At 45.6% G+C, this 27,951-nt stretch overlaps 1 protein-coding gene across 1 annotated transcript; it reads right to left on the reverse strand.

Annotated features, from left to right (window-relative positions):
- Positions 1-5,591: 5,591 nt before the first annotated feature.
- Positions 5,592-25,411, reverse strand: TCAF2 (TRPM8 channel associated factor 2). Its single transcript, XM_036087232.2, has 7 exons — positions 24,782-25,411; positions 12,646-13,622; positions 12,254-12,351; positions 11,014-11,227; positions 10,470-10,709; positions 9,259-9,596; positions 5,592-7,821 (listed from the first exon to the last, which is right to left on the reverse strand). Exons 1-7 carry the CDS (start codon positions 25,402-25,404, stop codon positions 7,567-7,569), a joined length of 2,745 nt encoding a protein of 914 aa, XP_035943125.1. The 5' UTR covers positions 25,405-25,411; the 3' UTR covers positions 5,592-7,566.
- Positions 25,412-27,951: the final 2,540 nt, after the last annotated feature.

Below are 27,951 nucleotides of genomic sequence, written 5' to 3' on the forward strand. Positions count from 1 at the left end.
TGTTGTGAGCACAAATAAATAAAAGCAGTTATGACAGTTCCTGGCAAACAGCATTTATTGATGATTTATCATGGCTACATTCACATCCTTGTGAGCAAATATAATCTGGAATACAGAATGCCCTGAGACAGTCACAGTTACAACTAACTGTGAACTTAGAAACAAGCAGCAGAGCATCCCCTTGTAAGAAGGGGAAGGTTCTAGTTTCCACTACAGAGAGTGTGGGGAGCAGTCAGGTTTTTGTCTTTGTCTCTATGGTAACCTCTAGTTCTGAAGTTGAATTTCCTGGGTTCAAATCCTTCCTCTACCTATAGGGAGGCTAATTATACGTGGAGACAACCAGAAAATCAGGTACCGATATCTTTTTGGAGGTTAAACTTGATATTTAATAAAAATTCAGTAGTTAACATGAGCTAAATCAGAAGTTTGGTGAGCTTCTATTTTCTAGGTGGATTTTTGCTTAAATTCTAAATCTTCATGGAGGATTTTTTTCATTGCTGGGGGTTTCACTCAAGCCCTGACTCTTCCTCTTATTAGCTTGGTTACTTCAGAGTTATTTAATATCCCTAAACATCTGTCTCCTCAACTATGATGTGGGGATAATAAGAGTACCTGCTTCTAAGGTCTGTTGTGAACATTCCATGGGATAGCTCATAGAAAACACCCCACACAGTGCCTGGGACAGACTGACTGTTATTGTGTGCTAGGTGTCATCTCTGTTCTTCCCATTCACAAATGTTTATTGAGCGCCTTTCATGTGAAAAGCACCTGGCAAAGGATAATAGTGGAATAAAAGGAAATTATCCTAGAGTCAGTAGGAGGATGATGAGATTCATAAAAAGACATTCCCTAAGTCACTTCTCCTTCTGAGGAGCCACTCTGCTCTGAACACAGCTCATGGAATGATATTCAACACGACAAAAATATGGTTTAAAAGCAAGCTAGAGGGGAGGAGGGGGGGAAGATGGCGGAGGAGTAGGGGACCCTATTTCAACTGGTCCCCGGAATTGAGCTGGATATCTACCAGACCACTCTGAGCACCCACGAAACCAGCCTGAGATGTAAGAAGATCTGGATCTCTACAAACAGAATATCACAGGTGGTTGGTTTTGAGGTATGAAGCGGAGAGCCGTGATCCTGCGGGCAGGTATCGGAGGATAAACGGCGGCGGGAGGGAGCCTGGCCGTGGGGATCCTACACCGCCGGTGAGTGACAGCCTCGCGCGCTGCGGACGGGGCAGACTCGCAGACCGGTAGTGTCGGGAAAGGACTTTAGGGCAGCCCCCGGGGGGGGGGGGGGGGGGGGAGGACCAGACTGGCGGGGTCGCGCCGGTGAACTGCAGCCCCCGGGATGGAAACCCCAAGCGGCGGAGTCGCGCGCACGCTAACTGGGAGCGGCTGGCGGTTTTAGAAGCACAAAGGGCAGAGCCGCGCCCCGACCTGGAGGCAGGACTGGGAGCGCTGCGGAGGGGCGCACAACCCAGGACACTGCAGTTTATAGCAGCACGGACAGAAACGGAGACAGTGTGGCCTGGAGAGCTCACTGAAGAACAGACTGCGGTCTCTCTGCTCTGAGGCAGAGGGTTGGAAACGGTCTCTTCTGCTCTGACTCGCGGAAGAGACGTGGAAAGCCGCCAGGGAAAGGCGCCACAGAACAAAAGCCCCAAAGACTGATTCCCGCTGAGCCCATCCCCCGCCACAGGGGCGCAGGGCAACTCCGCCCCAACAGGGTTGCCTGAGTAACAGCGCGGCAGGCCCCTCCCGCAGAAGACAGGCTGGGAAAACAAGAGGCCAGCAACCCTAAGGTCCCAAGAAAACAGGTGCATCTTGCTTGGGTTCTGGTCAATAATTTGGACTCTATACATTCCCTCAAACACCCATCAACAGAATGACTACGAGGAGGAGCCCCCAAAACAGAAAAGACTCAGAGATTATGACTTATGCTGCAGATTTACAAATGGATGCAGATATAACCAAGATGTCGGAGATGGAATTCAGGCTAGCAATTGTGAAGACAATGGCTAGAATGGAGAAATCAATTAATGGCAACATAGAGTCTCTACGGGCAGAAATAAAAGGTGAATTGGCAGAACTTAAAAATGCTATCAATGAGATCCAATCCAATCTAGATAATCTAACAGCTAGGGTAACTGAGACAGAAGAGAGAATAAGTGACCTGGAAGACAATATAATAGATAAAAAGGGAAAAGAGGAGGCCAGGGAAAAACAACTCAGAATCCATGAAAATAGAATCAGAGAAATAAGTGATACTATGAAGCATTCCAATGTCAGAATAATTGGAATCCTGGAGGGAGTGGAGAGAGAGAGAGGACTAGAAGATGTATTTGAGCAAATCGTAGCTGAGAACTTCCCTAATCTGGGGAATGAAACAAACATTCGCGTCCTAGAGGCAGAGAGGACCCCTCCTAAGATCAAGGAAAACAGGCCAACACCCTGGCATGTAATAGTAAAACTTGCAAATCTTAGAACCAAGGAAACCATCTTAAGGGCAGTTGGGGGAAGAGATTCCTTACGTACAGAGGGAGGAGCATCAGAATAACGTCAGACCTATCCACAGAGACCTGGCAAGCCAGAAAGGCCTGGCAAGACATATTCAGGGTACTAAATGAGAAGAACATGCAGCCAAGAATACTTTATCCGGCAAGGCTTTCATTTAGAATGGATGGAGAGATGCAGAGCTTCCACGACCGGCAGAAGTTGAAAGAATATGTGACCACTAAGCCGGCCCTGCAAGAAATATTAAGGGGGTTCTATAAAAGGAGAAAGACCCCAAGAGTGATCTACAACAGAAATTTACAGGGACAATCTATAAAACAACGTCTTCACAGGCAACATGATGACAATTAATTCATATCTTTCAATAATCACTCTCAACGTGAATGGCCTAAACGCTCCCATAAAACGGCACAGGGTTGCAGATTGGATAAAAAGACAGGACCCATCCATATGCTGTCTACAAGAGACTCATTTTGAACCTAAAGAGACATCCAGACTGAAAGTGAAGGGATGGAGATCTGTCTTCCATGCCAGCGGACCTCAAAAGAAAGCTGGGGTAGCAATTCTTATATCAGACAAATTAGATTTTAAACTAAAGTCTGTAATAAGAGACACAGAAGGACGCTATATCATTCTTAAAGGGTCTATCCAACAAGAAGATCTAACAATTGTAAATATCTATGCCCCCAACATGGGAGCAGCCATCTACATAAGCCAACTGTTAACCAAAATAAAGAGTCATATTGATAACAATACGTTAATTGTATGAGACCTCAATACTCCATTCTCAGCAATGGACAGATCATCTAAGCAGAAAATCAACAAGGAAACAAGAGCTTTGAATGATACATTGGACCAGATGGACCTCATAGATATTTACAGAACATTCCACCCTAAAAAAACAGAATACTCATTCTTCTCGAGTGCACATGGAACTTTCTCCAGAATAGACCATATACTGGGTCACAAATCAGGTCTCAACCGATACCAAAAGATTGAGATTATTCCCTGCATATTCTCAGACCACAATGCTCTAAAACTGGAACTCAATCACAAGAAAAAATTTGGCAGAAATTCAAACACTTGGAAGCTAAAGACCACTCTGCTCAAGAATGTTTGGGTCAACCAAGAAATCAAAGAAGAACTTAAACAATTCATGGAAATCAATGAGAACGAAAACACATCGGTCCAAAACCTATGGGATACTGCAAAGGCGGTCCTAAGGGGGAAATACATAGCCATCCAAGCCTCACTCAAAAAAAATAGAAAAATCCCGAATTCACCAACTAACTCTACACCTTAAAGAACTAGAGAAAAAGCAACAAACGACACCTAAGCCACACATTAGAAGAGAAATAATTAAAATTAGAACAGAAATCAATGAATTAGAAACCAGTAGATCAGATCAATGAAACCAGAAGTTGGTTCTTTGAAAGAATTAATAAGATTGATAAACCACTGGCCAGACTTATCCAAAAGAAAAGAGAAAGGACCCAAATTAATAAAATTATGAATGAAAGGGGAGAGATCACGACTAACACCAAGGAAATAGAAACAATTATTAGAAATTATTATCAACAATTATATGCCAATAAACTGAGCAATCTGAATGAAATGGAGGCCTTCCTCGAAACCTATAAGCTGCCAAGACTGAAACAGGAAGAAACTGACAACCTGAATAGGCCAATAACCAGTAACGAGATTGAAGCAGTGATCAAAAACCTCCCAAAAAACAAGAGTCCAGGGCCTGATGGATTCCCTGGGGAATTCTACCAAACATTCAAAGAAGAAATAATACCTATTCTACTGAAGCTGTTTCAAAAAACAGAAACAGAAGGAAAACTTCCAAACTCATTCTATGAGGCCAGCATTACCTTAATCCCCAAACCAGGAAAAGACCCCATCAAAAAGGAGAATTTCAGACCGATATCCCTGATGAATATGGATTCCAAAATCCTCAACAAAATCCTAGCTAATAGGATCCAACAATACATTAAAAGGATCATCCACCACGACCAAGTGGGATTTATCCCCGGGATGCAAGGGCGGTTCAACATTCGCAAATCAATCAATGTGCTAGAACACATTAATAAGAGGAGGGAGAAGAACCATATGGTCCTCTCAATTGATGCAGAAAAAGCATTTGACAAAATACAACATCCTTTCCTGATTAACTCTTTGACATTGGCCACAGCAACTTCTTTCAAGATACATCTCCAAAAGCTAGTGAAACAAAAGCAAAAATGAACTTTTGGGACTTCGTCAAGATAAAAAGTTTCTGCACAGCAAAGGAAACAGTCAACAAAACAAAGAGGCAACCCACGGAATGGGAGAAGATATTTGCAAATGACACTACAGTTAAAGGGCTGGTATCCAAAATCTGTAAAGAACTTCTCAAACTCAACACCCAAAAAACAAATAATCAAGTCAAAAAATGGGCAGAATATATGAAAAGACACTTCTCTGAAGAAGACATACAAATGGCTAACAGACATTAACAGATGAAAAAATGTTCATCATCATTAGCCATCAGGGAAATCCAAATCAAAACCACACTGAGATACCACCTTACACCAGTTAGAATGGCAAAAATGGACACGGAAAGAAACAACAAATGTTGGAGAGGTTGTGGAGAAAGGGGAACCCTCTTACACTGTTGGTGGGAATGCAAATTGGTACAGCCACTTTGGAAAACAGTGTGGAGGTTCCTCAAAAATTTAAAAATAGAGCCACTCTATGACCCAGCAATTGCACTCCCGGGTATTTACCCCAAAGACACAGATGTAATGAAAAGAAGGGCCATATGCACCCCAATGTTCATAGCAGCAATGTCCGCGATAGCCAAACTGTGGAAAGAGCCGAGATGCCCTTCAACAGATGAATGGATAGAGAAGATGTGGTCCATATATACAATGGAATATTACTCAGCCATCAGAAAAGATGAATACCCAACTTTTACATCAACATGGATGGGACTGGAGGAGATTATGCTAAGTGAAATAAGTCAAGCAGAGAAAGTCAATTATCATATGGTTTCACTTATTTGTGGAACATAAGGAATAACATGGAGGACATTTCACTTATTTGTGGAACATAAGGAATAACATGGAGAAGGAAGGGAAAAATGGGCGGGGGGAATTGGAGGGAGAGATGAACCATGAGAGACTATGGACCTGAGAAACAAACAGGGTTTTAGAGGGGAGGGGGTAGGGGGGGATTGGTTAGCCTGGTGATGGGTATTAAGGAGGGCACGTAATGTATGGAGCACTGGGTGTTATACGAAAACAGCGGATCGTGGATCACTACATCAAAAACTAATGATGTATTGTATGGTGACTAACATAACATAATAAAATTAAAAAAAAAAACGTTAATGAGAGATTTAAATGAGTTAATGTTTGTACTGGGCTTAGCATAGTACCTGGTACACAATTGCTCAATAAATCTATTATTGTGATTAAAAAAAATAATAATAAATAAAAAAATAAAAGCAAGCTAGAGAAAAATGGCCACACCCCATCATTAATCCTGGAGATGGAGCTCTAATGAGAACTGCACCTAGCCAAAGAGTTGGGATGGGTTGGAATGGATTGTGTGAAAGCTCAGGGAGGCTGCGTTGTGGGTTAATTTGGTCTGTTGCGCCCAGAATAATCCTGGTCCCGAGTGATACCTGTTGTGCAGGAGGACTTCTCATCATGGCTGCTGTTAACATCAGACACCGCCTTGATTCTGTGGTGACCAGAGGGGTCAGTTGCCTATTCTGTGCAAAGAACAAACAGGCTGGTGGACTTGGCAGGCTTTGCTACCGTGACATTTACTTTTGGTTGAAACGAAAGTACTAGAAGATGGAACTAACCAAGAGGACTAAGTGGCTTTGTGACATCCAGTTTGAGTTTATACCATCTCTCTCTTTTTTAAGATTTTATTTATTTTAGAGAGAGAGAAAGGGTGAGTGAGCAGGGGGAGGAGCAGAGGGAGAGGGAGAAGCAGACTCCTTGCTGAGCGTGGAGCCCAACGCAGGGCTTGATCTCACGACCCTGAGATCACAACCTGAGTTGAAATCAAGAGCTAGACACTTAACTGATTGAGCCACCCAGGTATTCTTTATACTGTCTCTTTTGAGTTTACACAGTTCTTTGGGTTAGGTCATACCCAAGAATCCTTCCAGAGGTGGGAGAAGGGACATAAGACAGGCTAGGATCTCAGTAACTATCAGTGATATCATGTCTGGAACAACACTGATAATGCATTAAACACTCTTACACAGAGACTGCATGCCCACCTCAAGGTGGCCAACTCTGAAGTGGGATTCAGTTTTCAGGTTGTCCAGACAGACCACCATGGGCCCTGGCAAAAGCTAAAGAATACCCTTGCATGTGTATGCATATTGCAGTGGACGAACATGTTTACCATTATCAAACACCAGACTTTTATCCCCATGTCATGGATGAGAATACAGAAGCATAGACAGAGACTTTTTAAGAGATTTTCCATAGTACCAAATCAAGTTCAGGGCTCTCTATACCAGCCTGTCTCTCTTGCTATTAGAAAACTTCCCAAAGCATAAGAAATTAACAGCCATGTTCAGGGCTAGCAGGGGTGAGGGAGTGATATCAGATTATTATGGTAACCCATAGTCTTTAGAACTGTTGATCAAGGGGCACCTGGGTGGCTCAGTCGGTTAAGCATCTACCTTTGGCTCAGGTTATGATCTGACTCCCTGCTCAGCGGGGAGTCTGCTTCTCTCTCTCTCCCTCTGCCCTTCCCCCTGCTCATGCTCACTCTCTTGTGCTCTCTCTCTCAAATAAATAAAATCTTAAAAAAAAAAAAAAAAAAAAAAGAACTGTTGGTCAAAAGTAGGAGCCGAGAGCCTGCAGAACCTTAACGCGCAGATGTAAGATCCTCTGCTGGAGGATTAGGATGGTGAAACAAGTCAGTGAGAGCAACAGTATAAACAGGGAAACAGTAACAAAGGCATTTTCCTGAGAACGTTGGTATCATTTTGTCTTATGACTTAACTGCCTCTCCCCCACCACCTTGCTGCCATCGTTTACTTCTGAGGATGCATGTACACCCGCATGGGGTTTTCCTGCCACTCAGGCAAACAGGCCAGGCTGTTCGCCACTTCCTTCTGGACAGGCCAGCCCCAGGCCTCAAAGAATGGAGCCAGATTCTTCTGCACCTTTTCAGAGAACTTCTTCACCCACAGATTCATCTTGCCATCCTTGTCTTCGGGGATGCCAGAAAGCGTTTGGTACTCAGCAAAGAGCTGGGTGAATGGCTCCCACCCAAAGGCCTCCTGGAGCTGAGAAGAGAGAGAAGGGACAGGATGAGGAACCAGTTTGTGGAAGTACCTGCAACTTGCACGTTCAAAGTGTGTTTCAGTTATAGTGATTCCTTCCCCTTGATCATTCATGAGCTTCCCTCCTATGATTTGCCTCTGTGTCCCTACCCTACCCTTGCACATAAATATAATCCCATTGGCTCACTCCACCTCTTGGCCACAAAACCTATAACCCTTCTATTTAGTAGGGGACTTCACAAGGAAGCTAATACCTGAAAAGGCATAAATATTCAACAAATGAATTATTATAATTATCTCTAATTTAAAAAAATTATATTCCCAGATACTAAATGTTTTCCTAGCCATCAGACGGGTCTGAGCCTGACTGAGATGGGAAACCCTTATATCTCACATGTTTGGCCTTTGGGACCCTAAAGGCTGGGAACTTCCAACACTTTGCAGACATAATAAAATCCCTGTTTTTATACAGCCATTTCAGATCTGTAACTATTTTCAAGGCTATGATTTTGCTCTGTGGAGCACTCCCTTTGGGGCAAAACAGGAAGAAGCAGGCATATCACAAGGGGCTCAAAAAGAGAGTGACTCATGTTCACGGAGGGGCAGCCCACCTGAAAGCCACAGCCAGGAGGCCCTTGTCAGCTAAGATAATAGAGGTCTAGAATGAGCAGGGATCCTGGGGTGTCCCAGACCACTCGCCCTTTTGTGGAGGAGAATTCTGACTCTGGGGTGTAAAACCTAAGGACAGATGACATCTGGGGAACAGCTTTGACAACTCGGAAATGTTAATGTTCAGAGCAGTTTGGGGGAGAGGACAGGGCTTTGTGCATATTTCACAGGAAGCCCACCTGCTTCAGGACTTTGGTATTCTCCCATTGGGTTGGTTGGTTATTCATTTATTCATTCCAAGAACATTTCAGGTTCAAGTGGGATGACTGGAGTCAGAGAACCTTGACAACAGTTATCTCTTAAAAAGCCTCTTGTAATGCAGTTGTCCTGGAGACACACTGCTGGTATCACAAAGGGACGAAGGAATGCAACACTCACTTGATCCACAAAACTAAGGTGAAGAGAAACAAAGCACAACAAAACAACACCGACTTCTGGAGCACTTATTACGAGACCATAGTCAAAACCAGTGAGTGGAAGCGCTGGGCTCCAACCTCAGGAATGACTAACTCAGAACTTCTGCTCATGACCGGTAGAACAGTAAGCTGTAGTTTCTCTACTTGGTTTCCAGAATACTTTTCATTTCCTCTTACTTAACATCACAAAGTACAAGGGGCCTGGGGCAGGTGTTATTTCCTCAGTCTCAGAGAAGTCCCACTATGCAGTCAGGTCCCCCATGCCCAGGCTGGAGGGGGTGGCGAAGGGGGTCCAAGGATGCTACATGATGGAGGGGTCTGCGGGCCCTCACCTCCCTGCCTTTCTGCTCCGTACCTGTAGGTATGTTTCCAGAGCTGTCCACACATCCCAGTCATGCAGGGGCGCTCCCTTTCCCAGGTGCGTTATGATTCTCTTCTTTCGTTCTGGAGGGCTCAGAGCAGGGTGGGCCTTAGCCCTAGGGATGCCCAGGACTGTTTCATGCACATAGACAGACCAGAGGTTGCAGGTAGCCTCAGTGGTGTGTGGTGGGAACTCCCACTCTTGTCGCTGCTGGTTGTGACCCAGCTCGTGGATGGGTCCCCACACACCTGTGCTCCTCATGCCTGCCTCATCGATGAGCTCTTGCACCGACTCCAGGTGGCACATGATGGGGTATCCTGAGTGCATCCAGCCTGGGAATGCAGAAGGAAGAGATGAGGCATGGCGGAGGTGGGGGGCACCCAAACCATTTCCCTTCATGCCTCTGCGCTGGGTAACTTTTCCTCACCATCCTGGCTGCCCCCAGTAATGCTAGAATCTCCATGCTGATTAGAAAGTAGATGGCTTGCTCTGCTTGGTCAGAAACTGAACAGTCCCCAGCCCCCTTCCCAGCCTTTCATGCCAGGGTTATGCCCTCCTCCCCGCTCTGGCCCTGAACAAGATGAATATACTTTACATAGCCATTCTTACTATGGTTCAGTGCTTCATTTTGTGTGAGTTTCCTATCGTGTGGGTCTGTGACACTATGTCCTGTGTCTGGATTTGAGATCCCTGAGGCTGCAGGTATGTCAGTCCTTCTGCCATGTAAGCCACCGTTGTACAGATTTATGCTCTTTAGCAGAGATAATCTTCTCCTTTTTTAAAGAGAAGAAAACTGAGGTCCAAAGGAATGTTCTCTATGTCAGAACCACGTTTCCTTATTTTTCTTTCATGTAAACCAGTCAATACTTAACATAAACTTTCCTTACTCTCCTTCCATTGCCAACTCTGACGTCTGTTTGAAGGAATATTGCTGTTTCTCCTTGAAACAATGAAGAGATGGCTCATTGCTATCTGTGAACTCCTAGTAGCATTTTTTTTCTGAGATTGTTTTACCATCCTGTGAAATCTCCCCTTGTAGATGTAAATAATTCACCTTTTCATATGGGAACATCTTTGCACCCCCATCAAGGTCTGCGTCTGTTATGTCTTTTTTCCTTTACTGGTGAGATTATGCCTTTCACATATGGGGCATTAAAAAAGACAAAAGAATGAGTAAATGGCATCCACTGACTAGGAGCACGCACCAGCTGAGATCTGCACATCAGCAACAATCCTCTCGGGACAGCAGAAAGGGAAAGGCCGGGCTGCTAGCTGGGCTATCGCGTGCATCATCTCGTCCCAGAGGCGGAGCACCGGCTCGGGGTCCTCCAGGGCTCGCAGGCTTGCAGTCTGCACCGTCAGGATGATGTTGTCTGTTGCCAGCTCTCCCCAGGGAGCCGGGCTCTCCTGGATGCAGTTCTTCCAGTCCTCCAGAGATGTCTTACCTGGGAATAAATATTGTGGGCCTGTCACCCATTTCCCCAACTTATCTTGAACTCCCGGAGGACACTGAAATAATGAACTATTAACATGTGGGTCTACATGCTATGAAGTGAGGGACTGGCCTCTTGATTCTGCCGGAAGTCTCAATGGACATGGTATTCCATAGCTCCCACCTCTGCTTACATCTTGAACAGTTCTTCCCCCCTTCTGTCCACCATTCCCTACCCTACCCTTCCTTAGCAACTGGCCCATAACTAGGGTGGCATCCCCAGCGCCCCCTCTTCCCTCAGCATTCAGTCCACTCACCCAGCTTGTAGTACGGGGCAGGCACAGCCCTCTTGATGGTGACAGATATGGGGCCCAGTTGGCTGCCCTTTGGCACGATGACATAGAGAAGGCCACCCCAGAGGCAGGAGATGGATCGTATGGTCCTGTCCATACAGCACTGATGAGTCACCACAGGAGCTCGAGACAGCTTGCTGGCCTTGGCCAAGTTATCAGTGTGGCAGCCAATCTGTACCTGGGGAGGTGATTCCACCATGTGTAGGAGGAACTAGGTCCCTATGGTGCGTGTGTGGGGGGGTGCTGTGTGTGTGATGGGTGAATGGCAGGTACTAGAAAAACACCAGCTTCCTCCTTCGATGAGCTATGCATGGAAACCTATGACATTTTAGTACCCCAAAAGTCATCGGGACTGAAAGGTATGTGGAACCATTCTTCCAGGGATTTAAACAGCTTTACAATGGATTGTCACCAGACAGACCAGGCGGGATAATCCTGAGGCTGATACTGACTAGGGCCCCGCGGAGCCTCTGTACCAGGTGGAGTCCGGGCTCTTGTGGCAGGACCTACACCAGTGTGGTGATTCCAAAGCCAGGAGGAGCCAGAGGGGATACTGGTGACCCTTTGTACACAGACAGGAGACCACCCATCTAGAGGCGGCGGGATCTGGCCTGAGTGGGGAGGACTGATTCTCACTTCCCCCTTTGTCGAGGGCTCCCCTTCCTGGTCAGGTGGGTTGAGGGCTGTTTTGTCCGGAGTCCTGGGGTTGCTTTTCTTAGGTTTCATGTAAGCGAGCTCCAGAAAGGAGGCTGACACAGAAGTCACCCTGTAACAGGAAGTGACCCTCAGAGGTGAGGCAGGACAATTTTAATTCTGCCTCTAGGGCCTATTTTTGTGGTCAGATGAAGCACACCCTTCAGGTGTCCAGGTAATGATGTACAACGCAGAAAGGCTCTGTGCTGTTGGCCAAGCAGGTGAAGTCCTGAGGATGTGACAGGTGCTCCTGGCCCCCCTCATATCCCTGTGGGGGGAAGGGGTAAAATCACCCCACGTGGAAATCCAGGGGCTTAGGTTCAAGTATCTGAAATTAGCTCTGGCATTCAGTCCCTCCTTTAGGCTCCCTGAAATTGAGCTGCTTTGTCTGTGAAATCTGTGAAATGGGCAGAATAGTCCCTTCCTGGCTTCCTGGTAGAACTGCTGAGAGCTGAGGACAAGGAGGTGGCTCTGTGGTTTGGGGTGTCGGCAGTGGGGGTTCTGGCCTTACCTTCAGGCCGGCAGAGGCTGCGGCTTCAGACAGTAAGACTTCTGCACTCTGTCCCCCTGGGAGGTAGAGCCCGGTGCTCACCCAGGCGTCACAGTGGCCTGACAAAAGCCATAGGAAAGGCTGAGTTCGTCACTCACCTGCCTCTGCGGCACTTGGAGCCCCACAGCCCCTCCTGGAGGCACAGCCCCTGCCCTGCCTCCCTCAACTCATCCATGCTTCCGGCATGCATCCCTCCAAAACCCTCAGCAGAACCCCAACCCCATCTTCCCAACAGGATACGACAGACAGTGAAGCTGGCCCACCCGAGCTTCAGCACCCGCAGTGTCCTGTGAGACCGGGAACCCCACCTTCCCCCGGGTTCTGATGCTCTGGCCGCACCCCTCACTCTGTACCTGGGTTGCTCCCATCGATCTCCACAGTGATGGGGTGTCCTGAGCTGCAGGTCCAGGTTCCAAGCTCCTGCACCAGCTGGGAGCAGTCAGTCCCAGAGTGTGCCAGCTCCGTGGCCAGGCAGAGCAGTGCGGCCTCCAAGGAGTCACCAGCCACAGGGTGCTCCCGGCTCACAGCTGGGAGGCCTGACAGACGCAGCATCTTCCTCAGGTGTCGGTGCAAGGATATGTAAGCGGGGACCCCCTCTGCAGGGATCTGTAGGAAGGCTGCGCCATCGGCTCCCAGCTTTGCCAGCCAGTGCTTTTCCAAGTTCCCAGCCCCATGGCTCAGTGCAGCCTGGAAATCGGACAGCGCCTTGCGGAAGTGGTAGCCCCGCATCTCGGGGGTAGGGACAGGGAAACAGCCTGCGTCGAGGGTCTGAGCTAGGATGCTGAGGCCTAAGCCGTTGAGGATAACGTTACCGGGGAAACCAGCCAAAGCAGAGCGGCCCGGGTTCTGGGAGGCCCACCACCAGGCCTGGCCCCCGATCAACAAGCCCCCACCCTCGGCCACAAACTCCTGCAGCTGCTTAGCCTCCTGGTCACTGTAAGCCACACAGCAGTAGACACGCAAGTCATGCGTCAGATGGGGCTGCAGACTGCACTCCAGGCCACGCTCTGACAGGAGGGCACACAGGTCTTTTAGATGTGTGTTCACCCCCAATTTGCCCGTCTGGCCTCTGGCCAGCCAGCGCACAGCATTGAGCAAAAAGGGCCCCAGCTTGGGTGCACAGAGGATGGCCTCATGGGCAGCCAGGACCACCCGGCCCCGGCCATAGCGGGCAGCTGCCAGGAAGCAGCCGAGCGAGGCGTCTAACCCCAGAGGGAAGGCGAGGGCCCCGTGCACCAGCAGCTGCGAGGGGACTCCTTCCGTCTCGATGTCCAGCTCTGAGATCCCTTCCAGGAGCTGCTGCTGATCCTGCCTGAGATCATCCCCACACCTGCAAAGTGACAGGGGGACAGAGGGGCTACAGTCAAGTCAAAGAAGCACTGAAACAAGCTCACTGGATGGGGAAATCTGTGTGGGGGTGCACAGACGACCTCGTTCACGGCCCTCTCGTTCTCACTAATAACGGCTAGGATTGGAGGATGTGATGCCATTTACTTTATTGAGTCCAAGGCAGATTTTTCCACCTTTTAACAACTAACTGATGGCATAACCTTGTCTAATTGGCAGTGTTTGCTCTTACTTCGTGACACACAAGATACTGGTGCTTCTTATAACTGACGTGGTCACAGACTTGATGAGATACTGAGGAGTGTGCTAGTGGCACATCTTAAAGTCCACATTCTCCAAGTAAACCCTTCCAGGAATTCTTCCCATGCTAGTCAACTGAGTGGTGGATATTCTGGCTTGACTTTCATGTCTTTTTAAGTAATTACACATATAAACAAGTTAGGAAAAAACAGTCCATCCCTAGAGAAAGTAGTCCTACTTCTACATTTCTCAGAGCTAATTTTTTGCCAAAAAAAAAAAAAAAAGCTGTGAAAACATCGAATTGCTAGCTCTGAGCTAGAAACATAAGTAAATTGTTTAATACTGCACTTAAAGATATATGCAAACACACACTCTTTTAAAATTCTCACTTAAATCTGATGAGATTTACCACTTTTATTAAGAAATGGTCTAAGTGTAATAAATTCAGAAAAAGTTTGTATTTCAAGATTTTTTTTTAAAGATTTTACTTATTTATGGGGGGGGGGGAGAGAGCACAAGCAGGGGGAGCAGCAGAAGGAGAGGGAGAAGCAGACTCCTTGCAGAGCAGGGAGCCCGATGCAGGACTTGATCCCAGGACCCTGGGATCATGACCTGAGCCAAAGGCAGATGCTTAACCAACTGAGTCACCCAGGTGCCCATCAAGATTTTTTTTACCAATTCGTAGATACTCTAAATGTCAAACAATGGGAGATTAGTTAAATAAGTTACAGTTAACTATAGATGGCGTACCATATGGTAATTGAAATAATTATTAGATAATATTGGAAAATGCTTAATGGAAAAAATTTCAAAATCAGATTCCAAGATACTGTGCCCTAAATAAGCTAAATTTTGTGAAATGAACCATCAAAAACAAAACCAAAAACGAGTAGAAAACATAAAATCAGACATAGAAGCAGAATCTAAAGAATATTTCTCAAAATGTCTTCAGTGACCATCTTGCCTAGTGGGATTATACACAATTTTAATTAGCTTTATAAAACTTTATTTCTCATAATAAAAATCAAACGTTGTTAAAAAATAGTTTATTCAAGTAGCAAAACATTATTGAAAAAAGTACCTCTTGTACAGTTTCTCCTTAATTTCTCTTCAGCATAAAGGAGGAGCAAATAAAAAATTGGCATCAATCATACCATGGCTTGCTGTTTATCAGTTAAAAACAACAGATAGATGCATGCGAATTAATGTGGACAGGTGTCCAGAACATTCTGCTGAGCAAAAAAAATTCTAATAGCAGAACTTGGTGATGCAGTTTATGTAAGACAAAAATAAAACAAAGTTAATATATGTCAATGTAAATGTCAAAAAAGTTAGGGTTAAGCCACAATAAACTTTTGGATTGTGGAATAGAGAGACAGGGTTGGTATTGAAAGAGATGGTCAAAAGAGCTTTAGCCTCATTGGTTTTTTTTTTTTTTTCAAATCAGGAGAATGTACGAATGTAATTTCTCGGGTAATTAAAAATTAAAAATTAAATTTAAAATGTTAAGGTAACTGCTGGAAAAATAGAGATAAAATGTATAATCTACAAATGTGTTGGGGAATTTAAGGAATAGAGAAAACTTAAGAAAGAATGCAGAAAGAAACAAAGAAAGCATAAAAACAAAATAAGAAAGAAGACAAGAGCAAGAAATACACTGAAGTTATCACTATATATGAATGGGTTAAATTTCTATATCAAAAGACAGAGGCTCTTGGATTGAGCTAAGAACATCTTGGTATAAGCTGCTTGTAAAAGACAGACTTGAAGCTGACACGGAGAAGGACTGAAAGTGCGGAAATCTATATATCAACAAAGCTGTATCTGAAAAACACAGCAAAAAGAAACCAGAAGTGCCAGTATTAATATGAGATGCAACTGAATTCAAAGAGGAAAGAATTAAAATACACAAAGATGAATATTTTTCATGGGTAAAAGTTATTACACTTCACCAAAGATATAATTTTCATCGGTTTTTAGGGCCCTAAGAACAAAGCACTGAAAGCAAAAACTGCTACAAAGCAAATTAAAATTTGATGAACTCATAATCGAGTTTGGGATGGTTATGGCTCTCTCAGCATCCAGTGGATCAGTTACATTAAAAAAAAAAAAGAGGATAGAGATGATTCGAGCAGAATGAAAACACACTTGATTAGAACCAGAGGACAATGGGGCAATATTCTCCCAGACTCTGAGGACAACAGAGAGCCTAGAATGCCATATTCCACTAATTTGTGGCATAAATATACAGAAAAAGCAGACTTTCTCAAACAGGATACGTTAAATAAAACACCAATTTTCAGCTCACACACATGCACAGAAGAGCAAATTAGATGATCTGTATCCAGCTTCTCAGAGTCCAGAGGCATGAGAATAGGGATGGCGGTGTAGGATGGAAGACAACCTGCCATTCTCCTCTATATATTTCTCTGTTGTCTGTATGTTTTCACAGTAAGCTTGAATTCCTTTAGAAATATTTTTTTGTAAAAAGATGGGATGTTTCTCAAAAGAAAAATGAAGGAAGTAAGGAAGGGCAAGCATAGTAGATCATAGTAGATGGGACACCAAGTAATTCTCAACAGACTGACAATCTTTTAAGGGCAATATTAATGATCTCAGACATCTTTTTACCAATATTTAAAATCTTGTATACTATCTATTTACAACATTGAAGTCTGAAAAATAATTAAAGTAGCTACTACTTAATGAGGCGTAATATACGCTAGGTGTTTACACATGGATTATCTCTCTTAATAGTTATGATAAACCTGAGATACATTATTCTTGCTTTACAAATGAGGCTTAGAAAAGTTAGGCAGCTTGCTCCATGGTCCTCAGCTAATAACTGGTGGGAACGGGAAGCCAATCCAGGGTGGTTTGCCTCTAAAGCCAAAGTTGTCCACACAGCAGAAACTCTGAGTCTTTGGATTAAGCCCACTTATGGTTTGCCTCTAAAGCCAAAGTTGTCCACACAGCGGAAACTCTCCTTCAGTTATTGAGTCTTTGGGTTAAGCCCACAAGTGGGTATGTGGCAAGCAACACATATAGGTTGTGCAAAGGAGGCTTTAGATAGATGTGAGGTTGGGGCGCATGGGTGGCTCAGTCAGTTGTGCATCTGGCTCTTGGTTTCAGCTCAGGTCATGATCTCAAGGTCCTGGGATCAGGAGAGTCCCACACTGGGCTGCTTGGGATTCTTTCCCTCTGCCCCCCTGCCTTCCTCTCTCTCACATAAATAAATAAATCTTTAAAATAGATAGATAAATAGATAGATAGATGTGAAGGTGCAAACAGTACAGCATCTATGAAAAAGGAAACACGTGTCTCTTCAGAGCTAACAGTGCAGGAGGCACTGAGGAAGGAGGGAAGTTGAGAAGTGCTGGTGCGCAGGAAAGACACCGGACTGATGTAGGAGAGATGGCAGGGTTCAAAGCCCATGACCAAGAAAGAATTCTTGAGACGTCTTTGGTGCAAAAAGGTGGTTTTATTAAGGCACCGGGGACAGGACCCGTGGGTAGAAAGAGCGGCACTGGAGTTGTGAGAAGCAATTGATTATATACTTGGAGTTGGGGGAAGTAAGAGAAAAAAGAGGTTTTCACAAGAAATGTCATAAGCTCAAGAGGACCTACGAGATACTTGCCATTGTCAAGGTTGTTTTTCCTTCTGGCAAATGATTAACATTAAGACAGCTGGGAGTTTCCTTCTGGAAGTTAGGCTATTGATAAGAATGCTTTTTTTCTTGTAAATCGTTAAGACATTTGTAAACGGAGGGGGACTCAGTCCTGTTGGACTGAGATCTCTATTAGTTAACCATTTGTTTTTCCCTTTCCTTAGTTTTAGGGCAGGCAGGAGGGCCTGAGGAATGTCAGACAGATGCCACCTGGGAGTGGGGAGGCAGCGTGTGCTTTGTCCTCAGCTTGCCTTCTGCTCCCTCATCACACCTGAGCAGGCAGGAGATACGGGGAAAGGCCTTTCTGAATGCAGCTTAAAGAGCCCTCCCAGTCATGACAGCAAAGACAAGAAGGCTCAGTGCGAAGTGAGCCACTGTCCCCTTCATCACACCCTGCCTGGCCTCGCCTATCCTATTCCTCCTGGTGCCTAACTGGCTTATTTTTCCTGAGGTGTTTGGTTCTTAATTTGTTTTCTTTGCTCTGAAATCCTCCTTTTCATCTCACTCTGTTGCTTGTTTTATTTAACGTGTATTTTTAGAAAGCTCTAAATAGAACTTTTCATGGCTTGAACCATTCTCAAGGAATCTGCTTCTGTTCACTGGGTCATGTGTTTCTTCCAGGCATGACTAATTCTGTTGTCTTTCCATACTAAATGTCTGTCTCTCTTACACTTCCCTTTCAAACTTGCTAGTGTTTTTATAGAGTTATTAAATGGATTTCTTCCTGATTAGCGTCGGCAGATCTTTTCCATGTTCTGCAATAGTTCTCTCCTTCCTATGCTTTGTAACTTACCCAGGACCCGTTTGTTTGTACACACACCCCACATCTATCCATCTTCCCAGATAACATGGAAGTTGATATATTTCTGCTTTCCACTTTCTTGTCGCCAGAGGTTTGTAGCACGAACAGAAGGGCAAGGGTCACCTGAACCTACTGCTGTCCTTGCTGGGGGCTAGGCCCTCCACTCTCTGGGGCGCTGAGGCTAGGCCTACCCCACCCACAGGGGAGGAGCACGCCCGAGGGCTTCCACCCACCGCCGTGCAGGGAAGACAGCAGCTCCAGCATCCTTTTCTGCCTCCACCAAACCCTGAAGTAGCTTTGCTGCTTTCGTACTTGTGTTTAATCTCACCCAATGCGTTCATTCTTCGAGAACACGAGAAGGCATTAATGCTAGTTCTTGGATTTGTGGTTTCCACTTCTTTCTTGCATCTGGGGTGGGGGGTGGGGTCAGGCGATGCCGCATACCGGCCACACATCACTCACCTGTCAGCCTCGAAACCCCCGCGTTCAGCTCATGACTTAGCATTTTTCATTCATTTGGTCAGATTGGTGGAGAGGGCAACTCCAGGATCTAGCCTCATTTCACACAATCTTTACCTGGAAACTCTTCAGGATTGTGGTGAGGATCACATGACTGAACATGAAATCTTCAAGAGATGCATAAGCTGCTAGCATATGTTTACTTGGATGTGAGCAGTTCCTGATATATTCTAGACCATATAGGTTACACCACGTGTAAATGTATTGAGCTGTTGTCCTAGGAATACTGTTTTCACTATACTCTTCTGTGTCTTGGTATAAAAGCAGTGAGTACCTTTGGATCTGACTTTGCATATTAAAGCGAGTGCCGTGTCCTCCTCAGCTTTATAAGCATAGGTGTGCAGTCAGCTTTTGCCCTTGGGGACAGGACACGGACAGTATCTTCTGTTGGTTTTTAGAGAATGCCCCCCCCTTGGCAGACAGAGTATTTCATGTCTCCAGCAGGAATTTGAAGTTAGCAAACCTGCTGGGTCACTCCAGTAGCATTTGACCATTTGCTGGCAGAAAACTTCCCTAAAAACCTCTAAGGGGATGCCAGGTGACGGAGGAAGGAATCTGAGCTGAGGGCCTGGGCTTAAAGTAATAGGGCCTTCTTAGACTTTAGAGCTGACCTGGTCTGCCAGCTTCCGCTCAGTTTTTGGCTAAGCTCCCCTGGCAGAACATTCCTTAACCTGAAGTTAACTGTGGGGTTAACACTAGCATACTAGACCACCCTTTCTTTTTTATGGTTTTGGATGTGTACTCACTTATGTATTCATTAATTTATATGGTGTACAAATATCTCTTGCTCCCTACTGTGTTTTACACAGCGGGCACTGAGAATAAGGCAGCAAACAGGACAGGCAAGATCAAGGCATTCATGCAGCTTTATGCTCTGGCGGGCTGGGCGGGCACTAGCAAGTGCACAGGTGGGATATGATGTACAGATTGGGATCACTGATGTGTGGGCCATAAATGGGGAACAGTGACACTGGCAGGTCAGTCCTAGATTCAACAGGGTCATCAGGGAGGACTCGTCTGAGGAGGGCGTTTGAGCTGAAGCTGAGTAAGGAGAATGAATGGGCTTTTCAAGAGCTGAGGGAAGATCCAGAGTAGGAAGAGAAATTTGAAAACCAGGGTTTAAAAATAACTTTGCCATCAAACTGCCAATGTTATTTTTTTGAATAACTAGATTTGCAAATCTCTTGAAATTTTATAAGACAAGAAACCTAATGTTACACTTATGGTCTTTGAATTTGGGGGGATTTCTAAAATACTTTAAGATGTGTGTGGTTGATGTATCAGCTACAGCTCCTCCTGAAATACCCAAACTAGAAAATGCCTAAGTACTCAACAAAAGGACACAGTTAAACAAACTATGGCACATCTACTGTAAGTAAAAACTCTCATTAAAAAGATTATTTCTAAAAAATAGAAAAATGGTTTTAAACAAATACAGAATAGCAGTACACAATCACAACTAGCAAAAATGATGGATGTGATGGAAGTTACACATTGTGTGTAACTCCATGTGATGGAGGTTACGGAAGGTCAAGATTTTGTTGGGGACATAATGAGAAACTAAACATATTCAGATACTTCAATGTCATATTGTTATTTCAGTGAAAGTTTTACAAATAAGGAATGCCGATAACATGGAAGAGTTATTTTCATACATTACCTGAACATTCCCAGCAATTCTGTTGGTCATTCAAGTATAGACTAAACACTACTATAATAAACTATATAAACTATAGTTAAACACCACTCTAAGCCCAGTGCCCAAAATAGTGTCTGGAACTTAACAGGCACTTAATACATTTTATCTATCTATCTATCTATCTATCTATCTATCTATCTATCATCTATTTAATTTTTATTTATTTTGAGAGAGTTTGCGTGCATGGCGGGAGGGGTAGGGGGAGAGGGGAGAGAGAATCTTAAGCAGCCTCCACATCCAGCAAGAGTCTGTTGTGGGGCTTGATCTCATGACTGAGATCATGACCTGAGTTGGAATCAAGAGTTGGAGCCAGCCAGAAGCCCCGAAATACATTTTAGATGAATGAAAGAATGGACAGGTACTAGAAAGAGGGAAGGAACATTGGTATATTAAGGAAATTTGCTTCTTTATCCATTTTGTTGCCAAATTAATAAAACAATAGAAGATGTGAGGTTAAAGAAAGACATCAGGGTGTAATTTGAGGACATTTTTTTCTATCGTTTAAGAATTTGTTAAAAAAAGGCAGAAAGTAATATAAAAAAAGTTTTTTCAGGTTATAATTACAGAAAATTTGGAGATTACAGAAATGCTTAAAGATGAAAATAATAATCACCTATCCCTAGAGATACACTATTAATACTTTGTTTTATTTCCTTCTAGTGTTTCTTCTACTTATATATGTACATGTTTTAACAAATTTGGCATCATTTGAATATAGCTTTATATCTTAATTCTGTCTATTGTATTATGAGTATTTTCTCATTCCTTTAAGTAGTAAGTCTTTAAGGACCTGAAGAATAAGATATACCATAATAATTTAAGCAGTGTTCCATTTATTAGACACTTAGAGTTTTCCCAGTGTTTTACTTAATAGTGAAAATACCATTAAAAATATTTGCTACTAAATATCTGCCTCATGGCCCAATCTCTGCTGTCCAACCCTTCCAACTTCCCTTCCCCCATAGGCACTGATTTGGAGAATCCCTCCTAGTAAACTTCCTGTACACTGTGTCTGTCTTTGAGTTGGGTTCATGGGGAACCCAATTCTGGGGAATTTGGTAATGTTTAGCAGAAATTACATTTGCAGTTCTCCTTTGACTCACCAATTCCATTTCCAGTGATATGGCAAAAATATGAAGACATATGCACATAGGCATTTATTGTAGTATAGATGTAATAGTAAGAATACTGGAAAAAAAATTTAAATATTAAAAACTCGAATGTCTGTCATTAAAAATTAACTGGATAAACTACATTGCATCTATACATTTCAGTGTAATAAAATATGTAGTGCATATCTATAGGCTATTATGGAGCCATCCAGAAAATTATGTGTTTTTAAAGATTTTATTTATTTATTTGAGAGGGGGAGAGAGCAGAGTGAGAGAGTGAGAGAGAGCGAGAGAGAGCGAGAGAGAGAGAGAGAGCACGAGCTGGGGGGAGGGGAAGAAGGAGAGGGAGAAGCAGACTCCCTGCTGAGCAGGGAGCCCGACACGGGGCTCCATCCCAGGAACCCGGGATCATGACCTGAGCCGAAGGCAGATGCTCAACTGACTGAGCCACCCAGGCGCCCCCAGAAAGTAATGTTAAGTAAAAAAGCAAGGTGGAGAAAGTATGTGTAGTATACTATTACCTTTTTCAAGTGTGTATGTATGCGTTCATATATAAACCAACAGTGGAGTAAAGATTTTTTTTTTTTTTAAAAGGGAGAGAAGAAAATTATATAAAGGGAATAGGGGATAGAATACTGGCTTCTTAAGATTTTACTTTAGATACACATAGCTATGTTACATAATTATAAAATAATTATTAATTCACAAAAGCAACTCCCAAAAGCAAAAGTAAAATATCCAAGTGAATCTACATGTGTATCCACTCAGTGGTATAACCACAAAGAGAAGGGCTAGTCTAAGTGTCGTTAAAGGATGGTAATTTGACTTTATATACCTCATAAAATATATCATAAGGATGGAAGGAACTGGACATAATCTTTAACTGTGCGGTAGTACTGTTATTTCGCAACTGTTAGGTGTGTGTTGTGGCATAAAGCCAATGAGTCATTAAGTTGCTTTCTTTCAGAGCTAGGCTTTTTCATCATGGGAAAAAAGGAGACAGATACACGGTTGCTGAAATGAAGTAAAACCCTGTAGCCCAGAAGTTGAATTTGAAGCATCAGTACGAACTCTTGATGTGTTTATCTTTTAAAAATACTTCTTAGCTCTGCCCACTCAAAAGGCCTGGAAACAATGATCAACCCAGGAGCAGTGAGCACCTCAACAGACTTTGGCTCCTAAACACCATTTAACACTCAAAGAAGGGCAGGCTCCTTGGAGAAATGGCTGATCTTGGGTCTGCAGCAGGAATGTGTAACGTGAGACTGAAACAAGGAAGTCCACTAAGGTTGGGTCAAAAATTTCAGGAGTTCAGGAGACGTTTTGTGAATAGGCTCACGATGGCCAAACATCAGATGACCAACAAAGCTACTTCATCAGTAGCACTGATAAAGATAATAAATGAAACACATTTATTATGTGAGTATTTCAATCCATGAGTTCACAATGGAGACCTCTGGAAGATTCTAGGTATCCCCTCGAACCAGTGCTTCGAAAACTGGTTAAAAAGGGGAGGAGAGGGAGAATCCCGCATTTATCCTGCCTTCCCTACACAGACTGAACCACAGGGCAAGCAAATAGTGGAGGAAGGGAGGTTCATTTTTATAGGAGTATTCCAAATGCTAAATGAAAGAAATGCTAAAACTTTTAAACCTACCATTTTATAACCACTAATGAATTAACGGATCTAGGGCTAGGCAATGATGATTAATGACTGCTAATATCACGGTGAGAGAAACAGACATTGTGTCCCATCCTATGGGTAGAAGCCGGAAGGCAGGCAGGCAGAGAGAAGGAGCTGGGGTCTCTGTCTCGCTCTTCAGGCTGTGTTTCTGACAATCACTGTGTCTCCTCTGAGACCCCAGGTCCCACAGACAGGCCCTCCATCTGGGGTCCCATCTCCTGCTAGACAGTCCTAGCACGGCACCAGCGTCCACCCTGTGACTCACCCCCGGGCTCCAGGGACATTACCACCTCCCTCTGTCGGTCGAGCTGTTGCTAAGCCCTCAGTTACCGTGTGGTCTCTCATACAGGTTTTCAGCTCTTGCATCACCTGCTTAGTCAGTTCCTCATATTAAGTCTCTCTGTTGAAACAGCAGTTAGTCCTGACTGATAAGCCTTCCCTGATAACCCTAAATACCCTCCACTCCCTTCCTTATTACTCTGTCCACTTACCCTGCTTTACTTTCCTGTTAGTTCTTATCAACACCTGCTAGAGTTTTTATTTATAGGTTCCCTCAGTTGCTTAATTCTGCACTGGAATATAATAGAGCAGGTAGCTGGGCTTGGACTGCTGAATGGGGCCTGGCACACGGTAGTGCTCACACAAATCAATGTTCTTTCATCTGTTTGAGAGACACCCATACACACTCTCACCAACCCAGGCACTAGATACGGGAGACAGAGAGGTGAATAAGATAAGCTTTTCTATTTGGCCACAGGACAGAGTAGCAGTCAGAACCCAGCCCCCTTTGGGCCTTGGTGCATTTTAATTATCCTGTTTTTGGTTTGTGGTGGTTCCAAAATAGAGTGGAGAATCACGTGTATTGAAATGGAAGCTCAGGGGCGCCTGGGTGGCTCAGTTAGTTGAGCATATGATTGAGAGAACCAAGCAGGCTCCACGCTGAGCACAGATTCCGATGCCGGGCTTGATCCCACAACCCTGAAATCACAACCTGAGCTGAAACCAAGAGTTGGACACTCAACTGACTGAGCCACCCAGGTGCCCCTGAGTGTCTGACTCTTGATCTCAGTTCAGGTCTTGATCTCAGGGTTGTGAGTTCAAGCCCTGTGTTGGGCTCCACGCTAGGTATGGAACCTACTTAAAAAAAAAGGGGGGGGGGCGCCTGGGTTGCTCAGTTGGTTAAGCATCTGCCTTCGGCTCTGGTCATGATCTCGGGGTCCTAGGATCAAGCCCACGTCGGGCTCCCTGCTCTGTGGGGAGCCTACTTCTCCCTCTCCCTTTGCCCCTCTCCCTGGCTCGTGCTCGCTCTCTCTCTCAAATAAATGAAATCTTTAAAAAAAAAAAAGGGAAGCTCATCGAAGAGGGAGATCGATCTATTGTTAACACGTGTCAGACTCCCTGTTGGGAAATACCACTCACCTGACGTGGAGTGGGATCTTGGGTATCTTCTTAGAGACCTTGAACCGGCCTGTGTCCCCATAGATGTCGGTGAAGTACACTCCGGCCACACTTGTCACCTGGTTCCCGGGGAACCTGGACAGCACGTTGTCAGGACCATGCTGACTGGCCCAATGCCAGGCTTGGCCCCCGATGAGCAAGCCGCCTCCACATTTCACAAACTGGATCAGCTCTGCAGTCATCATATCATTGTAGGCATCGATGCAGTAAACCCCCACGGGGGCCCCCACTTCTGGCTGAACTTGTGCCTGAACCCCACAGCCCTGCAGGATACTTACTAGTGACATCAGGGATGGGTGCACTCCAGTGGGAGCCCCAGGTGAGGGACAGAGCCAACCCACCGCATTACGAAGAAATGGAGCCAAGCCAGCATTCAGCAGGTAGCCCTCATGGGACACCACCACCAGGCGGCCTCGGCCATAGGAGGAGGCAGCAATGAGGACCTGGCCCTTGTCATTCACCATCACTGGGAAGGAGGCCTCTCCAGTAAGAAGCAGTTCACATGGGATGGGATCTTTGGGGACATTCCAGCTGGTCACTCCATGCATGAGGGCTTCGAAAGCAAGGGCGGGAGTTGTCGCCATGGTTCAACTAGCTGCTGCAGAGAAAATCAAAGACTCAGCTTGGTCAGAACTGATGAAGGACCGAGTGAAAACACACCAACTACATGCATGCGAGCAAAAACCATTTACTGGGTTCCCCACTGTGTGCCAACCACTGGGGGTGCAGCAAGGAACACAGCAGACAAGGGCCCCACTTTCATGAGTCTGATGTTTCAGAAGGGAAAGGACAATAATAGGTAGAGAAACAAATAAATGAAATGCAGCAATTAATAATTGTTACGAAAGTAAACTAGCGATGTGTTATCAAGCAACTGAAGAATTTAGATTGCACGACAGGAAAGGCCTAGATACGGACGTGACCGTGAAGCTGGAACTGACATTGCAACTGAGCTCTGAAGTGCTGCAAGGGGAAGAGCACACCCAGCCCAAAGAAGCACCGGGCAGGGAGGCTGGAGAGTACCAGGCGGGGCGGAGCAGGACCTGAGTGGCCGAGGGAGGGGCTGGGTCCTGCAGGGCCTGGCACGAGGTGAGAGCCGGTGTGCAGGAGTTGACTTAGTATTGTACTGCATCTCTGTCGCCGAAAAGGTCAGGTGACCTTTCAGAAACTGCATTTTTGGGGATAGTTTTGACAAAATGAGTTGATACACCTGCCCTGACCTGTGGGTAGCAATCTGTGGTTTCCAGAGGTCTTTTAAAATTCAGTGTGCCTAAAATTGAGCTCATTATTCCCTTAAAGCAGCTCCTCTTGGATAAATGACTTAAGCCTCAGTTTCCCCATTTATAAAAAGAGAATCATACACCCCTTGGAGGACTGTTTTTGAAGATTAAGAGAATGCATAGAAAAACACCCTGTTGTGAGTACACAGTGAGCTCTGAGGAAACACGAGGGTCTGCCCCTATGCTGACCTTTCTAGCTTCCCCAAGTGACAAGGGCCGTGCCCTGGGTCCCCTGTCCACTCCCCTCCGCCCACCTCTGACTTCAGCAGCCGCCACGGAGGAATTTCCTGAACGCTCGGCTGCCTCCTCACTTGGGCAGGTGCACAGGGACAGCCCTGAAGTGGCAGAGAGCCAGCACGTGGGGGAGTGGGGAGCGTCAGGGACACATGCCACGGTGGTGGACCTCACGTGCGTTCTGGAGTTCCTCACAGGAGGAGCTGAGCTCCAGCTGCCTACGGTGGTAGACAGCTCAGCCATGTGCCCTTCACTGCCTTTCCCTTCTTCCTGGTCTCTCCCTGCCCAAGTCCTCAACCGGGCATTCTGGGCTCATTTCCCAAACACACTACCTGACTCAAGTTCTTGTAGCAGGCTTCACTTTGGGGAAGAAGCTAAGACACCAAAGCTCACCTCTACCTTTGCCCCCTTTCTTCCTCTCTCCTGTTTCTATACACAGCCAGCCACCTACCTCACTTTGTTCATCGTCTGTCGCTGGGGTCTCTCAAACATCAGTGCCCTCAGTATGTAGTCACATCTACACTAAACGGATCTGGCTTTAGTCCCAGGATGGATTCTCACCCACAATCTTCCTCAAGCCATCCTACCCACTTCTCTTCGTAATAAAAACCCTTCAACTGCATCCACTCCCCTTAAGGTAAAAGCTGAGTGCCTCCAGGGTCTGGGCTCTCTGCCGTTTTCCAGACTTTTTTCCTGCTACATTCTCCACAAACCTCTAGCAGGCTTGGCATCCCTGAGCCTGCCCGGTATTTCCTGTACAAGGCCAGCTCCTTTCCACCCCCTAACTTCTCTTCCCATCTAACCACTTGTTTCTCAGCAATGCTCCCAGAAAAGTGAATTCATAAAAGAGAACCAACACCCACATGGAGCATCATGGGGCATGTGGGTGATCTCAGCTTTCTGGTGTAGCAGTGGGAAAAAGCAGCGAAAGAGGTCAGGACACCTGAGGTCAAGATCATGGTAACTACCTTTGAAAGAAGTCTTTTACTAATGTGGACCTCTATAGTTTAACGGGAGAACAGACCAAAAAACCCAGGAGATGAGTAATAGTTCCTCCGAACTCTGACTTCCACTCTCTAGAAGTAGGTGCCCGCGCGCAGACACGCACACATCCGTGCACACACCCACCAGATTCCTGACTCTCAAGTCCAAAGAGGCAAAGAAACGTGTTTGGAGACAAACAGCAAGTAGCACCAGACTGGCTAAACGAAACGAAACCCTGGACCTAAGAAGAGAGAACCACGCCGACTGAGGGCACGTTCTTGGCATGCTTCTGGCACCTCGGGGCGCGCCAGCGTGCCCAGGTGCTCGGTCCCTGCCCCAACCGCAACGCTCTCGGATTGGCAAACTCACGATCAGTAGTCGGATGTTCAGCACTGGCTCCGGGCGTGTGGATTTTTGCAGTGGCGCAGCGGGCGGTCCAGGGGCTGGGCGGAGGGGTTGGGCCGGGCGCCTGGTTGGACGGGGCGCGTGGGGCAGGGCGCGTCGCGGCGCGCGGTCTGGAGGTGGAGCTGGCGGGCGCAGCGGGAGGCCTGGGTGACCCTGTAGACGCGGCTCGGCTACTGTCCGGAGGGCAGAGCGCGGCGGGAGATCCAGAGGCCGGCGGGGCGGGGCGCG

The sequence above is a fragment of the Halichoerus grypus genome, chromosome 12, assembly GCF_964656455.1.
Source record: "Halichoerus grypus chromosome 12, mHalGry1.hap1.1, whole genome shotgun sequence".
In the NCBI taxonomy this organism is placed as follows: Eukaryota; Metazoa; Chordata; class Mammalia; order Carnivora; family Phocidae; genus Halichoerus; species Halichoerus grypus.

What these genes read in the sequence shown, in the direction of transcription:
- TCAF2 (XM_036087232.2), bottom strand. Translation starts at nt 25,404, where the DNA reads ATGGCGACAACTCCCGCCCTTGCTTTCGAAGCCCTCATGCATGGAGTG. An exon ending in CAGCCTCTGCCGGCCTGAAG is followed by an intron (nt 11,228 to 12,253) that starts GTAAGGCCAGAA and finishes TCACCTCCCCAG; the next exon opens with GTACAGATTGGCTGCCACAC. An exon ending in TGATGTGCAGATCTCAGCTG is followed by an intron (nt 9,597 to 10,469) that starts GTGCGTGCTCCT and finishes CTGCATTCCCAG; the next exon opens with GCTGGATGCACTCAGGATAC.